The sequence below is a fragment of the Mirounga leonina genome, unplaced genomic scaffold, assembly GCF_011800145.1.
Source record: "Mirounga leonina isolate KUSES-001 unplaced genomic scaffold, KU_Mleo_1.0 Mir_165, whole genome shotgun sequence".
NCBI classification, from domain to species: Eukaryota; Metazoa; Chordata; class Mammalia; order Carnivora; family Phocidae; genus Mirounga; species Mirounga leonina.
The window spans coordinates 34,734,427-34,752,609 of record NW_023270415.1 but is presented as its reverse complement, the minus strand read 5'-3'; the positions used below and the strand labels follow the sequence as shown (position 1 = coordinate 34,752,609).

Genomic DNA, 18,183 nt, shown 5'->3' with positions numbered 1-18,183 from the left:
TCTCCCTCTGCCTCTTTCTCTATCTCTCATGAATAAAATAAAAATAAAATCTTAAAAACAAATAAAAGAGCAGATAATTGAGAATTGCTGTGTTTTTGTTTTATCTTTCCTTTTATGTATAATTTTTATGATGGATAAAGTAGAGGACTTGGTTCCCTAAACTTTTCACCTAACTTCAGTTCTTACAGCAACCTTCTAAGTAGTAAGGACAAACTGTATTACGACATGATAATAATTTTTTAAAATGTATCCCTGAGAGATGTGCCCAGTGGTTGCAGTTTTAGTATTTTGATCTGTGTGTGTGTGTTCCGTTTTAGGTGTTTTTGTTTGTTTGTTTTTTATTTTATTTTATTTTAAACTCTGTAGCCAACATGCACTGGAACTCAGGACCCGGAAGTCAAGAGTCAGGAGCTCTACTGACTGAGCCAGCCAGGCTCCACCCATTATAGTATTAACCTTTGAAAAAGAAGCTCACAGTTTAACTTCTTCAAAGTCAAAGTGTCAGAGCAGAGATTAGAACTCTAATCAATTTTTTTTGGTCTGTCACACTTAGTTTCAGTGTGCTTTAGCACCCTGTCCTTACAGAAATGAGTGCAAAGATGTAGGGCTTCCCTGAGCAACAAAATATGGCACTTTGAAAGGCAAAGCTGAAATTAACTTTAGCTTTAACGGTAATAGTCCATTTTTTCAAATGTGCCTTTATTTAAAATTACTGCAGATTCAGTAAATTAAAAAACATTTTAAGGTGCTGGACCCTTGTGGGACCCGCACGAGCTGGGTTTGGTCTTGCACAACTGCAGTAGTGAGCTGGGTGGGGGGTGAGGTGGTAGGGCATTAAACCTTCAACTGCTTACTTACTTGGTGCTTCAAAGAACTTTGAGGTGGCTTTTCTCCATTCCCTTCCTTCACCTCTTGAGCCAGCCGCTAGGAGCTGGGCTGGGGAAGTCCTGTGGGCGAGCAGGAGACTAGGCCCTGTAGGAGCGAATGTCTTTTGCCTAGAGATGGCTCTGCATCCCTGCTAGGTGATATGCACCCCTCTCAGGGACAGTTGGTCCTTCATCCCTGTCTCCAAGATGGCAACTGTCAGGTGCGAGCTTATTAAGAATTTCACTTCAGAGGAGACCATTTATCACAATAAGATCTCTATTATAGGAACTGGATCAGTTGGCATGGCATGTGCTATCAGCATCTTATTAAAAGGCTTGAGTGATGAACTTGCCTTTGTGGATGTTGATGAAGGCAAACTGAAGGGTGAGACAGTGGATCTTCAACATGGCAGCTCTTTCATGAAAATGCCAAATATTGTTTCCAGCAAAGATTACCATGTCACTGCAAACTCCAACCTAGTGATATCACAGCAGGTGCACACACAAGAAAAGGAGAAACACGCCTTGATGTAGTCAAGAGAAATGTGTCCATCATTAAATTAATGATTTCCAACATTACCCGGTATAGTCCCCAGTGCAAAATGGTAGTTGTTTCCAATCCAGTGGATATCTTAACTTATGTAATGTAGCTTGGGAGTTGAGTGCATTTCCCCATAACTGTGTTATTGGAAGTGGCTGTAATCTGGACACTGCCTGTTTCCTTTTCTTTATTGGGCAAAGACTTGGTATCCACTCAGAAAGCTGTCATGGATGGATCCTTGGAGAACATGGAGACTCAACTGTACCTGTGTGGAGTGGAGTTAACATTGCTGGTATCCCCTTGAAGGATCTGAATTCAGATATAGGAACAGATAAAGATTCTGAGCACTGGGAAAATGTCCTCAAAGAAGTGATAACCCGTGGCTATGAGATGGTTAAAATGAAAGGTTATACTAATTGGGCTGTTGGCCTGTCTGTAGCTGATTTAACAGAAAGCATTTTGAAGAATCTTAGGAGAGTGCATCCAGTTTCCACCATAACTAAGGGCCTCTTGGAATAAATGAAGAAGTATTCCTTAGTGTTCCTTGTATTCTGGGAGAGAATGGTATTGGAAACCTTATTAAGATAAAGCTGACCCTTGAAGAGGAGATCCATTTGAGAAGGAGTGCAGAAAAACTTTGGGAAAGTCAGAAAGAGATCAAGCTTTAAAGTTTGATCCTGTAGTTATAAAAGCAGAGATAGTAGTCGTAGGATTGTATATCAAACTTTTGAATAAACTTGAATTCTTGTGTGTGTGTGTGTGTGTGTGTAGTTGCTCTTTGGTCTGAAAGAATGTATGATATATCTGTTTAATGTGTTATAGAAATTCTGTTTCTTTTCATCCAATATATGCTAATTCTTTCATTCTGGCTGGCTTATATATATGTTCATTTATATGCTGTTTAAAAAAAAAGTTGTAACTTCCTCTATGAATGTAAAAGTAAAAGTTTATGCAAACAACTTGAAATGTTAGTTCTAGTCCTAACTCCAAATGAAACCTTGATTTGACCTTAAAAAAAATATAACATTTTAATATTCCAAGGTATAACTTACTCTGAAAACTAAGTTAATTGTCTTTATTAAAGATTTTAATGAAAATTGCCATATATTGTAGAATCCTTCCTGTGTTTTCAAGCATATTTTGAGCACTTAGAAAGTTAATACAAAGAACAGAGTATGGATATTTATTTAACTTGCTTTGATTTTCTTTAGCTTTGTTTTCTTAAATAAAATGTCACTTTATAATTAGTTGATTGGCATGTTCATTATAATTTGTGCAACTAGGCCATTGCCCTTGAAAAAACATCAGTTACTGATAAAATGTAGAGAGAGATTTTTTTTAACTTGGAAAATGATCCATGTTTCTATAAAACTATAATTTCATCAGTCCTTACAAGTTTTACTTTGTCATCTCTCTCTCTCCTATTTGCTATACTGTGATCTTTATTTTTCATATTTTTTAGGAAATGGTCTTCAGATAATTCCACTCATCAAAACTGCTTACTTCTCTTTAGGGCTGCTTCATGCTCATTGAAGCCAATTAAAACATTTTTTCCTCCTTCATTTACTGGGATACAATCATATTCTGAATTATGTTTTTAGAAATTAAGGGCATATATATATATATATATATATATTTTAAAGATTTTATTTATTTGACAGAGAGAGACACAGTGAGAGAGGGAACACAAGCAGGGGGAGTGGGAGAGGGAGAAGCAGGCTTCCTGTGGAGCAGGGAGCCTGATGCAGGGCTCTATCCCAGGACCTGGGAGCATGACCTGAGCCGAAGGCAGGTGCTTAACAACTGAGCCACCCAGGTGCCCCTATATATATATATATTTTAAGAAAGTTCAGCAAGATTGCTGGATTCAAGACAAACTTTATTTTTTAATCAGGATTTTTTTTTTTTAAATTTATTTGAGAGAGAGAGCACAAGCAGGGGTAGTGGCAGGTAGAAGGAGAGGGAGAAGCAGGCTTCCTGCTGAGCAGGGAGCCTGACGTGGGGCTTGATCCCAGGACCTGGAGATCATGACCTGAGCCAAAGGCAGCCTCTTAACTGACTGAGCCACCCAGGGATCCCAAGGGCATACATATGTTTTGACATTTCAGTTGGATGGGGTTGTGGGACTCTTTTTTAAAATGGTAACGTCTATATTTACCACAGGATAGAGCAAATACCCACTTGTCGGCCATAATTGAAGAACTCCAGTAGAAAGTTTTTCATTATTTCTTTAAAATAGACAAAATTTAAAGGCCTTCAAGATATGCTAATATAGTCACAGTACTCGTGTCTGTGTGTGTATATGTGAAAGTTCACTTGTAAAATGCCTAAAAGATAATTACAAGTGGCCCATCTTAAATAAAGGTTCTTCATATAATCACTTCAGTTGTCTCTTCATAGACTTTCATTGATTCTTCTTTGATGAATCTACAGAACCGAGGCCAGTGCTCCTTCATCTGTAGTCCTTTGTACTACTACAGGGCATCTTTAGAGGCACTGCTTTCAGTACTGCTGAGACACAGTATTGTTGGTGTGAAAGATTTGCCTTAAATTTTGATGATGTTGTTGCTACTTAGAGCCTTCTAGCATCTAGAAAAATCCTGGAGAATCTAGATACTCATTTTCTACTTTTTAATTTCTGTAGGGAGAAATTTCCAGAAGTAGATTGCTTACTTTGAGGAGTAGAGTATTTCTTTTTGTGCAGATACATCTCACATGGCTAAGAGTACACTTAGCAAGAAAAACTAGAAGACCAAAGTTTACTAATTTATGTCGTATCAGTGACATTTTTTAAAATTCTAAGAATTATGATCTTGTGGGGCGCCTGGGTGGCTCAGTCGTTAAGCGTTTGCCTTCGGCTCATGTCATGATCCCAGGGTCCTGCTCGGCGGGAAGCCTGCTTCTCCCTCTCCCACTCCCCCTGCTTGTGTTCCCTCTCTCGCTGTGTCTCTCTCTGTCAAATAAATAAATAAAATCTTTAAAAAAAAAAATGATGATCTTGTGCATATTCATTGTAGGCTAAATTTAGTTTTGTACAGTTGAATTAATATCTCAGTTCATCTTGGGATATTCATTATTAAGTAGAAAAGTAACTTTAAAAGTTTAGCCCATTTTAACGATATGGTCTCTTTATGTCAGTAGCATAGCTTATTTTTTAAATATTTTCAGGAAAACTGCAGAACATTAAACAAGTAAAAAAGCCCACACAGCTGATTTGCAGATATGAGTGGTGTACATGCTCCCAACCTAGTGCCTGTGGTGTTTGTAGTATCAGAGTAAGAGTATTTTTTCTTGTAAATTGCACACTGTATGATTTTAGAAATTTCTGTTTAAGACTCAAGAAAAAAATACATATTTAAAGCCTGGATATTGTAGCTTATTGTACTATATAATAAAAAAATAGATAAGTGATTTAAGAAGTTAAAAAAGAATAGTACACACAAAAAGGATTTGAACTATTTTAAATTATTCACTTAATTTCTATATTTTTCTTTTAATTACATGGGTGATGAGATGCAGCATTCCTAGATCATGTTAAGGACAGTAATCTCAGTCTTCTCAGAAAGTCTGAGAAAAATCAATGAATAGAATTAAATGTAACTTTGTTATTTACACATACAATGTATACATTCGAATATGTCAGATCAATATATTTAATATTGTATAAGTTTTCTGTCACAGCAACTGTCACAAATTACCACAGACTTAGTAACTTAAAACAGTATAAATTTATTATCATACAGTTCTATAGTTCAGAAGTCCAAAATGGGTCCCACTGGATTAAAATCAACAAGTTGGGCAAGGCTGTGTTCCAGGCTTTGGGGGAGAATCTCTTTCCTTGTTTCGTTTCTAGAGGTTTTCCACATTCCTTGGCTGAAGACCCCTTTCCTCCATATTTCAGGCCAGTAATCATTTCACTCTGGCCTTGTTTTCATTGTTCTGCCTCCTACCTACTTTCTTCTTCTGCCTTCTTCTTCCACTTTGAAGGACTCTTGTGATTATATTGGGCCCCCTGGCTAATCCAGGATCATTTCCTGTTTTAAGGTTAGCTGATGAATAGCCTTAATTCTAGTTAAAAACTTAATTCCCCTTTGCCATGTAACCTGTACGTTTCCACAGGTTCCAGGGATTAAGATGTAGACATTTTTAGGGCCATTATCCTGCCTAACACAAATATTGAATAAGAATGCTAAGATTACTATTTTTTCTTTTTAAGAATCTTTGGGTTGTTGGGGCACCTGGCTGGCTCATTTGGTGTAGAGCCTGCAACTCTTGATGTCTGGGTTGTAAGTTTGAGCCCCAGGTTGAGTGTAGAGATAACTTAAAAAAATAAAATCTTAAAAAAAAAAATCTTTGGGTTGTTATAACCTTAATTTGGAGAATCAGCTACTGATAAAAGTGTACAATAAAATGGAAGCAAACTTAAGAAAATCAACCAGCCATATGAATATTGAACTATGGCACCCAACCAGATTGAAGTAGGATTAAAGAAGAATTTGCTATTGTCATTTAATTTTTTTTAAGCTAGTTTTATAATTACATTATGATGTTAACTTAGTAAAAAATACTTCAGTTTACATAGTTGTGTCAGATTCAGGAGCTTTTTTTTTTCTGGTCTAGGTTTTAATTTTTCAAAAATTAAAAAAAATTCAACCTCAAATACACTATTATCAATTAAAGCATACTAAGGTAAATAATAAACATAATTGAATATATTGAAATGTTGGCTTATATGTAAGACTAAGTAATACAGTACCCTTATAGAAGACAAATATGTATGTTCCTTATTATAATAATGGGGGACTATCCTGAAATTCAAGCTTACTGTTTTTTTCGGGAACTAGTCAACTTTTTTTAGAGCATTACATTGTCTATAAGGTTTATATATTTTCTAGTAAGGTATAAACAAGTAAATGAATTGGTTGGAGCAGAGTGCCAGTGAGGTAAATTTCAGATTCTCTGTGTAGTTAAGTTCATCTAAGTTTTCGATGACAATTTTTTTTTTTTTAAGATTTTAATTAATTTGAGAGAGAGAGCCAGAGAGCGCCCACATGAGCAGGGATGAGTAGAGGGAGAGGGGAGAAGCAGACACCCCGCTGAGCAGGGAGCCCTACGGACTGACGAGGACGACAGGGGGCCTGATACCAGGACCATGAGATCATGACCTGAGCCACAGGCAGCCACTTAACCGACTGAGCCACCCAGGTGCCCCTTGATGACAAATTTGATTCTTTTTCCATAGCAGTGTTTGTGTAAATTAGGTCATAAAGAGAATCTAGTGAAACAGTGTGGTGCAGTCCATGCGAAGTAATAATTTTCAGTGCTGGAAATCAATGTTATATCATCATTTTCTGCAATGGATGGCACTTAGCAACAGCAACAAAGAGTTTGTGTGTATGGAGGGGAAGAGTACCATAAATTCCTCACAGGAAATTGCTTTCTTCATTTTTTTTTTTTTAAGATTTTATTTATTTATTTGACAGAATCACAGTGAGAGAGGGAACACAAGCAGGGGGAGTGGGAGAGGGAGAAGCAGGCTCCCCGCCGAGCAGGGACCCCTATGCGGGACTCGATCCCGGGACCCCGGGATCATGACCTGAGCTGAAGGCAGACGCTTAACCACTGAGCCACCCAGGCACCCTACTTTCTTCATTTTTAAAAATGTATCATATTTAGGGGTGCCTGGTGGCTCAGTTGGTTAAAGCAACTGCCTTCGGCTCAGGTCATGATCCTCGAGTCCCAGGATCGAGTCCTGCATCAGGCTCCCTGCTCGGCAGGGAGTCTGCTTCTCCCTCTCACCCTCCCCCCTCCATGTGCTCTCTCATTCTCTCTCTCAAATAAATAAATAAAATCTTTAAAAATAAATAAATAAAAATGTATCATAGTTAGTTCCACAATAAGTTTTCTAATTTTTTAAATTTCTGTGATTTCAATAAACCACTTACCGTGATAGCTTCATCCTTACCTACTACACTTATATCTAGATTATTCAGAATTTCTGATCCTTCTTATAGGTGATTTTTATAGCTAATTTCTTTTGCTTATATATGAAAATGTTTGTTTCTTAGAATTGTTGGCTTGGGAAGACCTACTTTATTGTGTCTTTTTTCATTTTTAGTTTTCAGAGTTGAAGAAATTCTCGAACAAGCAGACTACCTATATGAGAGTGGAGAAACAGAGAAACTTTATCAATTGCTGACTGAATACAAGGAAAGGTAGGCAGTGTATGATAAGCCTGAGTTTTCAGTTTCCTCAAAATTTTTGTTATTTAACAATTAAAATGACTCTTGGTGCTTGAAATTTTTATACATTTTTAAAGTTTTTACTGCAAAATAATATCTTTTATAGTTTAATTTATAGTATGTTTCTTACAGTAAATGATTTACAAGTGCTACATGTCATTGATTTAGAAAAGGTGATTCTCCTTACTCATTCTAGTGGAATGTTGAAGTATTTTTTTTATTTTGTTATTTTGCTTTGGATCATATGAGGTAGTCGTTGAATATATGGTTATCTATATTGTATATTTCTCATTTTTTTAAGTGAATTTCTTACTGGCATAAGATGTAAATGAATTAGGATGTTTGTATGGCATCATTGAATAGTATCTGTGTATCACTTTAGAAGCAGTTTTTTTAGAGAAACTAAAAATAACTCCTTTTTCTATTTTTAGTATTAGGTTACATGTTTAGTCCAGAGTATCAGTGTGCAGTTAGTTTTGGGGAGGATGTAGGTGGAAGGAGAGTCTGCGCTATAAAATAGGTTTAATAAGGCTAAATTGGCATTTCCAGGTCACAGATTACCTAATCCTAAACTAAAAATACTGAGTCATTTTCAGCTACCTTTCTTAGATTCCTAAGACCAGTTCTCTCTTCATGACCCATCAATTTTACTTCCTAAATATCTCTAGAATCCACTTTTTCTTCTCCATTTTTCCCTTAGTTACTTATAGTATCATGTTTGGCATTTTATAGTCATTTTAGTCATTACTTGAAAAGTAAGCTATAAGATAGTTACTATAATTTAATTATAAATATACTATTGCTACCTTTAGTTTCAAAATTTTATGTGAATACCATATTTTGGTAAATATATAATGGGCTTAAAGACATTTAATAAAAAGGAGTTTTAATGTTTTTAAAAATATTTCTAACTCTTAATTGTGGTTGCTATTTTATTTATTAACCATTTCTTATTTTATATAAGTATATTCATATGGAAATTCTTCAAGGAGTCCAGGCCCTCACTTGAAATATTCCCATGCATCATGGCATGGATGACACATTCAAACAAGATTTATTTTGAGATTCTGTTATATTCAATCATTTATTTATTAACATATTTATCATATACCTATTGTCTGCCAGTACTATATTTGGAGCTGGGGATATAGCAGTTTTGTTTTGTTGAGCATGACCCACTCTCTAAAGTTTGTGAATTTTTATGGTACTGTCTGAACCAGTTAGTGAGTTGTCTGAAGTGTCTCAAGCCTTAGGTTATATGTTGAATTTTGTAGTGCAGGTGTTTAGAGAATTCAAATACAAAGATATTTTCTAAGGAAGTTAGTATTTTATTTATTTATTCACTTGAGAGAGAGTGAGAGTGAGAGAGCACGGGCAGGGGTTGGGGAGCAGCAGAAGGAGAGGGAGAAGCAAGCTCCCCGATGAGCAGGGAGCCCAATGCAGGCCTCCGTCCCAGGACCCTGGGGTCATGACCTGAGCCAAAGGCAGACGCTTCACTGAGCCACCCAGGTGCCCGAGGAAGTTAGTATTTTAGATAATTTAGGAAAGTTAATATTTATATATGATACTGGATATTTTGTAGGAAATTTTAGCAAATAAAGTTTTTATGTGAAAATACAACATTATGAATAATGGCTTTTGATACTGCTATATCTTCACTGACCTGAAAGACCATCATATTTATTCATTAGTGATGTGACCTTTAACAGTTTTTAAATGTGAGCTAAAATGGTTATTTTATATTTATTTCAAATTAGTGAAGATGCAGAGTTACTGTGGCGATTGGCACGGGCATCACGTGATATAGCTCAGCTTAGTGGGACCTCAGAAGAGGAGAAAAAACTCTTGGTCTATGAAGCCCTAGAGTATGCAAAAAGAGCACTGGAAAAAAATGAATCCAGTTTTGCAGCTCATAAGGTGAGATGCTTAAAGTAATGAAACTGTTACCATGTGAGAGGTACATTGGTCTATACTTACTTATTATTCCTAATTTACAGAGGAAAGAAAATTTGTCTATTTTAAAGAAGTAAGGAAGAGATTTATTTTTATAATGTTTTTTCAAAAAGATGTAGTTTTTTTCTTTGCATTCTTGAACATTTATTCTAACTTTATTAGTGTGTTGATAAATTACTTTTGTGAATGATTATTTTTAAACAAAAGTGTTAGTTGTTTCGTGAATTGTCTATATCTTTATTCCTAGTAGTATAAGCACTTGACAGGTGTTTACTAATTTTCCTCACATTATACTTCTGTTTTATGTAGAGGTGAGAATAGAGCAGCTGGACAGCTAAGACCTTCTATAACTTTAACATGTAACTCTTCTAGTTCCTGGATTTCCTGACTGGTTTAGAATGATGTTTTTCAATTGGCACTGTGGGGACACATGGTGACATTATTGGTATTTTGGATTAGGACATCACTTTATGATGTTGGACTGTCCTCAGTAGATCTGCCAAGTCATTGTGACAACCAAATTCCATCTCCACCCATTTCCAAATGCTCCCTTTAGGGGCCAGTCTCCCTCAACACCCCTCTAATACTGGTTTATATTAAAAATAAAACAGATATGGATTCCTTAATTTGTTGAGATTTGTTTCATGACCCAGAATATGGTCCATCTTTGTAAATATTTCTGTGCACATGAAAAGAATGTTTATTCAGCTATTGTTGGGAGTGTTTTATAAATGTCATTCAGGTCAGGTTGGTTGATAGTGTTGTTCAAGTCTTTTGTGTCCTTACTGATTTTCTATCTACTTGTTCTATAAATTATTGAGAGAGGCATGTTGAAATGTCCAAGTATAATTGTAGGTTTGTCTGTTTCTTTGCAATTTTATTAATTTTTGCAGCATGTATTTTGAAGTTTCTATTAGGAATGTAAGCATTTAGGATTATTATATTTTCTTGATGCATTAACCTCTTTATCACTGTAAAATGATCCCCTTTATCTTTGAAATACTCTTGGTTTTATCGTCTACTTTGATAAAAACATAGCAACTCTTATTTTCTTTTGATTGTTAGCATGTTATATCCTTCTCTGTCCTTTTACTTTTAACTGTGTCTTTATATTTAATATGTAAACAAGTGATTAAGTCTTGCTTTTATTTTTACTTATATATTTCACATTATATAAAATTCATCATTGTAATACATATACTTCAGTGGTTTTTCACATTTTCCCTGTGTTGTGCAACCATCAGCACTGTCTAATTCCATAATATTTCTGTTACCCCCAGAACAAACCCTATACCTACCAGCAGTTAATTCCAATTCTCCCCTGCACCTGTACCCTGGCAAACACTAATCTACTTTCTGTCTCAATGAATTTTCCTATTCTAGACATTTCATATAAATGGAATTAACAATAGGTGGCCTTTATGTGTCTGGCTTCTTTCCCTTTGCATAATATTTTCAAGGTTCATCCATATTGAGTATGTGACAGTACTTCATTTTTTTATGACTGAATAATATTCCATTGTTTGGATATATCAGTTTTGTTTATCCATCAGCTGGTGAACATTTGGGGTGTTTCCACTTTTTGGCTATTATGAATAATACTGTGTACAATTGTGTACAAGATTTTCTGTGAACATTTGCTTTTACTTTTTTTTTTCTTATGGAGGTAAATTCACACAGCATAAAGTCACCCATTTTATAAATGCACAATATGGTGGCCTTTAATACATTTATAGTGTTGTACAACCATTACCTCTAGTTCCAGAACATTTTTATCACCCCAGAAGGAAACCCATTAAGTCCAATTAAGTAGTCACTCTCTATTGCCTGTTACTCTCCTGACAACCACTAATCTTGCTGTGTCTATGGCTTTACCTATTCAGGATATTTCAGAGAAGTGGCATCATACAGTATGGGATCATTTGTGTTTGACATCTTTCACTTACCATGTTTTTGAGGTCCATCCACATTGTAACATGCATCAGTATTTTATTTCTTTTTATGGATGAATAACATTCCATCGTAGGGATACACCACATTTTGTTTACCCATTGATTAGTTGATGGACATTTGGGTTATTTCCACACTTTTGGCTATTGTTTATAGTGTAAATATCAACATTCATGTACAGGTATTTTTTAAATACCTGGTTTTTGGGTGGTTTTTTTTTTTTTTTTTTAGGATTTTATTTGTTAGAGAGAGAGACAGCAAGAGAGGGAACACAGGCAGGGGGAGTGGGAGAGGGAGAAGCAGGCTCCCCGCTGAGCTGGGAGCCCGATGCGGGGCTCGATCCCAGGACCCCAGGAACATTTCCTGAGCCAAAGGCAGATGCTTAAGGACTGAGCCACGCAGGCACCCCTAAATACCTGTTTTCAGTTCTTTTGAGTATGTATATCTAGGAATGGACTTGCTGGGTCATACGTAATTCTATGTAATTCTTTTTTCTTTTTAGATTTATTTATTTATTTTGGGGGCTGGAGAGAGAAAGTGAGCGGACTTCCTGCTGAATGCGCAGGGAGCTAGATGAGGGGCTTGATCTCACGACCCTGAGATCATGACCCGAGCTGAAGGCAGATGTTTAACTAACTGAGCCACCCAGGCACCCCTATGTAATTCTTTTGGAAGAACTGTCGAATTGTTCTTCGAAGCAGCTATATCATTTTCTATTGCCACTAGCAGTGTGTGAGGGTTCCAGTTTCTCCAAATCCTTGCTAATACTTGTAATTATCCATTGAAAAAAATTAAAACTAGTGGGTGTGAAGCGGTATCTTATGGTTTTGATTCGCATTTTCCTAATGAGTAATAATATTGATCATCTTTTCATGTGCTTATTGGACATTGGTTTTGGAGAAATGTCTATTCAAATTCTTGGCCCATTTTTCAACTAGGTTTATCTTTTTATTGTTGAGTTTTAAGAATATTTTCTGGTTATTAGTCTCTGATTAGATATATGATTTGCAACTATTTTCTCCCATTCTGTGGATTGTCTTTTTACTTTTTTGATGATGAGCTTTGATGCACAAGTTTTTAATTTTGAGGAAGTCCAGTTTAGTTTTCTTTGATTGCTTATGCTTTTGGTGTCATATCTAAAAAAACACAGATTTTTACCTCTGTTTCTAAGAGTTTTATATTTTTTAGCTCTTACATTTAGGTCTTTGGTCCTTAAAAGAGTTAGCTTTTATGGTTGAGATAGGAGTTCAAATTCGTTTTTTTTGTATGTAAATACCTAGTTGTCCTGCCACCATTTGTTGAAAAGACTGTTCCTTCTCCATTTTCATCTTTGATGAAAATCAGTTGAACATAAATGTATAAGTTTGTTTTTGAATTCCCAATTCTATTTCATTGGTCTAATTGTAGACCTGTTGGTCTTTGTGATTTTCAAATGGTGAACCAACCTTGTATTTTGGGATAAATCCCACTTGGTCATGTTGTGTCTTGATTATTATAGCTTTGTGATAAGTTTTGAAATAAGGAACTGTGAGTCTTCTAGCTGTTCTTTTTCAAGATTATTTTCACCATTCTGAGTTCCTTCAATTTCCATACATATTTTAGGATCAGCTTGTAAATTTCTTCAAAGAAACCAGTTGGGTTTTTGATAGGGATTACATTGAATCTGTAAGTTAGTTTGGGGAATATTGTCATCTTAACAGCATTATGTCTTCCAATCCACAGATATGTGTTGTCTGTTCATTTATTTAGATGTTTTTCTTCTTTCAGCAGTGTTTTGTAATTTTCCGTCTTCAAGTCTTGTACTTTGGTTAAATTTATTCTTTAAGTATTTTATTCTTTTTGATGCTATTGGAATTCTTAATTTCATTTTCAGATTGTTCATTGCTAGTGTATAGGAGTGCAACAAATATTTGTATATTAATTTTATATCCTGTAGCTTTGCTGAACTCATTTCTTGGCTCTACTAGTTGTTTTGTTGATTATTTAGGTTTTTTCTATATTATGAACGTGTCTGTAAATAAATTATCCATAGATAGTTTTACTTTTTCTTTTCCAATCTGGACACCTATTATTTCTTAGTATCTTCCTCAGTTTCCCTTGCTAGAACTTCAGTACAGTGTTGAGTAGGAGTGACAAGAGTAGATATCTTTGTTTTGTTCCTGATTATAGGAGGGTAGCTATTAGGCTTTCACCATTTACTATGATGTTAGCTGTGGGTTTTCCATAAATGCTCTTTATCAGATTGAGAAAGTTCCCTTCCATTCCTAGTTGTTGAGTGTTTTTATCATGAATGGGTGTTGGATTTTGTCAGATGCTTTTCTCTGTGTGTGTTGAGATGATCATGTTGGTTTTTTCCCCCCCTTAATTCTTTTAATTTGGTATCTTACATTAATTGATTTTCATATGGTGAACCAACCTTGTATTTTGGGATAAATCCCACTTGGTCATGTTGTGTAATCCTTTTCGTATGCTGCTAAATTCAGCTTGCCATTATTTTGTTGAGGAATTTTGCATCATAAGAGACAGTACTCTTTAATTCTCTTTTTTCTTTTTCTCTGGTTTTATTGAGAAAAAATTGACATACATTGTCGTATAAGTTTAAGGCATACAGCATGATGGTTTGGTTTGCACATATTGTGAAATATTACCATAATAGGTTCAGCTGATATCAGCTGATATCTTCTAATATAGATGCGGTAAAAAGGAAAGAAAGAGAAAAAAAAATTTCCTCGTGATGAGAACTCTTAGGGTTTATTCTCTTACGAACTTTTCTGTATATCATACATCAGTATTAGCTGTAGTCTTCATGTTGTACATTACATCCATAATACAGTTCACCCTTGAACAACATGGGGAGAAGCTACTAATAACCTGTTGACTGGAAGCTTTAATGATAACATAAATAAGTACATATTTTGTATGTTATATGTCTTGTATACTGTATTCTTACAATAAAGTAAGTTGCAAAAAAGAGAATATTCAAAAAAATGATAAGGAAAATAGATTTACAGTACTATATTTCTCAGAAGAAATCTGTGTATAAGTGGATCTGCACAGTTTAAATCTGTGTTGTTCAGCTGTAATTATTTATCTTAAAACTGGAAGTTTGTACCTCTTGACCACCTCCCTCCAATTCCCCCTCCCCCGACTCTGCCTCTGGTAACCACAAGTCTTATGATTGTTTTTTTTTAAGATTCTACATGTAAGTGAGATCATACAGTATTTTTATTCACTTAGCATAATGCCTTCAGAGTCCATCCATGTTGCTGCAAATGGCAGGATTCCCTTGTTTGTTTGTTTTTTTTTTAAGATTTTTTAAATTTATTTGACAGAGAGAGACACAGTGAGAGAGGGAACACAAGCAGGGGGAGTGGGAGAGGGAGAAGCAGGCTTCCCGCCGAGCAGGGAGCCCGATGTGGGGCCCGATCCCAGGACCCTGGGACCATGACCTGAGCTGAAGGCAGACGCTTAATGACTGAGCCACCCAGGCGCCCGGATTCCCTTGTTTTTTATGGTTGAATAATATTTCAGTGTGTGTGTGTGTCTGTGTGTGTGTGTGTGTATACACACACCACAACTAATTTACCCATCATCTGTTGATCTGTACTTAGGTTCTTTCCATTTTGGCTATTGCAAATGATGCTTTGAACATGGAGGTACAGATACCTTTTCTTTTTTTTTTTTTAAAGATTTTATTTATTTATTTGACAGAGAGAGAGATAGTGAGAGCAGGAACACAAGCAGGGGGAGTGGGAGAGGGAGAAGCAGGCTTCTCGCCAAGCAGGGAGCCCGATGTGGGACTCGATCCCAGGACCCTGGGACCATGACCTGAGCCGAAGGCAGACGCTTAACGACTGAGCCACCCAGGCACCCGTGCAGATACCTTTTCAAGTAGGTGTTTTGTTTTTTGTTTTTTTTTTGGATAAATTCCCAAGTGGAATTGCTGGATCATATGGTAATTATATTTAAATTTTTTGAGGATTGGCTATACCAATTGGTATTGGCTATACCAATTTAGAATCCCAACAGTCATAAGGGTTCCCTTTTCTCCACATCCATGCCTGCATTTATCTTTTTTTGATGATGGACATTTTTAACAGGTGTGAGGTGATACCTCATTGCTGTTTTAATTTGCATTTCCTTAACGACTATTGATGTTGAGCATCTTCTCTTGGCCTTTCTTATATCTTCTTTGGAGAAATGTCTATTCAGGTCCTCTGCCCATTTTTAAATTGTGTTATTTGTTTTTTTGCTATTGACTTATATGTAATTGTATGAATTATAATTCAGATATTAACCCTTTATTAGATATATTGTTGCAAATGTTTTCTCCCACTCAGTAGGCCTTTTCATTTTGTTGATGGTTTCTTTTCCTGTGCTGAAGCTTTTTAGTTTGATGTAGTACCACTTGTTTATTTTTTATCTTGTTGCCTGTACTTTAGGTGTCATATCCAAAAAATCATTACCAAGACCCATGTCAAGAGGCTTTATTCCTGTTTTCTTCTAGGAGTTTCATAGTTTCAGGTCTTACATTTAAGCCTTTACCTCATTTTGAGTTAATTTTTGTGAGTGGTATAAGATGTGTCTAGTTTTATTCCTTTACATGTGAATATCCCATAATCCAGTGCCATTTTGGTAGTCTGTCCCTTTTTTTTTTTTTTTAAGATTTTATTTATTTGACAGAGAGAGAGACAGCAAGAGAGGGAACACAAGCAGGGGGAGTGGGAGAGGAAGAAGCGGGCTTCTCGCCGAGCAGGGAGCCTGATGCAAGGCTCGATACCAGGACCCTGGGATCACGACCTGAGCCGAAGGTAGACGCTTAACCGACTGAGCCACTCACACGCCCCTAGTCTGTCCTTTCTCAATTAAATATTCTTAGCTCCCTTGTCAAATATTAGCTGACTGTATATTCTTGGGTTTATTTCTGGGTTCTGAGTTCTGTTCCATTTGTCTGTTTGTTTTTATGCCAGTACCATGCTGTTTTAATGACTGTAGCTTTATAGTTAAGCTTGTTCTTTTTTCTCAGGATTTCTTTGGCTATTTTGGGTCTTTTGTGCTTCCCTCTAAGTTTTAGGTGTGTTTTTTTCTACTTCTGTAAAAAATGCCATTGGTATCTTGATAGGGATTGCATTGACTCTATAGATGGCTTTTGGTCGTATTGCTGTTTTAACAATATTCTTCCATTGCATGAACGTGGGTTATCTTTCCATTTATTTATATTTGATTTCTTTGGTTGTTATCTTGCAGTTTTCAGAGTAGAGATCTTCTTATGTAAGTTTATTCCTATTCGATTTTGATCCTCTTGTAATGAGAACTATTTCTTTTTTAGAAAATTTGTTGTTAGGTTATAGAATTGCTACTGATATTTGCATGTTAATTTTATATCCTATAACTTTACTGAATTCAGTGATTAGATCAAATAGCTTTTTTTTTGTTGAGTCTTTTGGACTTTTATATATAAGATCATGTCACGTGCAAATAGAGATATTTTTACCTCTTCCTTTCCAAATCTGATAACTTTTTTTTTTTTTTCTTGCCTGATTGCTCTAGGTAGGACTTCAAGTACTGTGATGAATAGGAGTGGTAAGAGTGAGCACCCTTGTCTTGTTCTTGGTCTTAGAGGAAGTTTTTCAACTTTTCATCATTGAGTATGATGCTAGCTGTGGATTTATCACATATGGTCTTTATTATGTTGAGATATTCCTTCTATCTCTAATTCAGCTTGTTGGGAGTTCTTATGAATGGATGTCAAGTTTTGTCATATGTTTTTCTGTATCTATTAAAATGATCATATGATTCTTTTTTTCTATTAATGTGATGCATCATATTGATTGATGCATGTATGTTGAATTATTCTTGCATTCCAGGGATAAATCCCACTTGATTGTGGTGAATTATTCCTTTTAATGTTCTGCTGAATTCGATCTATTAGTATTTTATTGAGAGTTTTTGCAACTTTATTAGGTTTCTTTTGTTGTGATGTTTTGTGATGGTTTTGGTATCAGAGTAACACTGGTGTCATAGAATACTTAAGAAATGTTCATTGTTTTTCTATTTTTTGGAAGACTTTAGAGAAGCTTGGTGTTAATTTTCTTTAAACATTTGGTAGAATTTGTCAGTGAAGTCATCTGATCCTGGTGTTCGCTTTGTTGGAAGTTCTTTTGATTACTAACTCTGTAGTATTACTTATTATTCATTTGTCAGATTTTTTGTTTATTCTTTTTTTTTTTAAAGATTTTATTTATTCATGAGAGACAGAGAGAGAGGCAGAGGCAGAGGGAAAAGGAGACTCCCTGCAGAGCAGGGAACCCGATGAGGAACTCAATCCCAGGACCCTGGGATCATGACCTGAGCCAAAGGCAGACACTTAACCTACTGTTGATTTTTTTCCTCCTGTGTGTGGGTTATACTTTAATTTTTGCATGCTTTATAACTTTTTGTTGAAACTGTTGACTATTATAATGTGGTAAATCTGGAAATCAGATTCCCTCTTTTCCCAGAATTTGTTGTGGCGGCTTTTAGTATTTGTTATTTCTTTCTTTTTTCTTTTTTAAGATTTTATTTTTAAGTAATCTCTGCATCCAATGTGGGGCTCAAACTCACAACCTTGAGATCAAGAGTCACATGCTCT

The 18,183-nt window shown here is 35.6% G+C and overlaps 1 protein-coding gene and 1 pseudogene across 8 annotated transcripts in view; both read left to right on the top strand.

The window, feature by feature from the left end:
- Window positions 1-18,183, top strand: part of RMDN1 (regulator of microtubule dynamics 1) — a 56,267-nt gene that overhangs the window by 14,470 nt on the left and 23,614 nt on the right. For all 8 annotated transcript variants that reach the window (XR_004680466.1, XR_004680468.1, XR_004680467.1 and 5 more), the window contains exons 3-4: window positions 7,526-7,622; window positions 9,407-9,566. Coding sequence is in view for 5 of the 8 variants with exons in the window: in XM_035011479.1 (XP_034867370.1) it covers window positions 7,526-7,622; window positions 9,407-9,566 (257 nt within the window). In the remaining 3 variants the exon portion in view is untranslated. The remainder of the gene's footprint in view (window positions 1-7,525; window positions 7,623-9,406; window positions 9,567-18,183) is intronic.
- LOC118014987 lies at window positions 71-3,035 on the top strand (annotated as a pseudogene).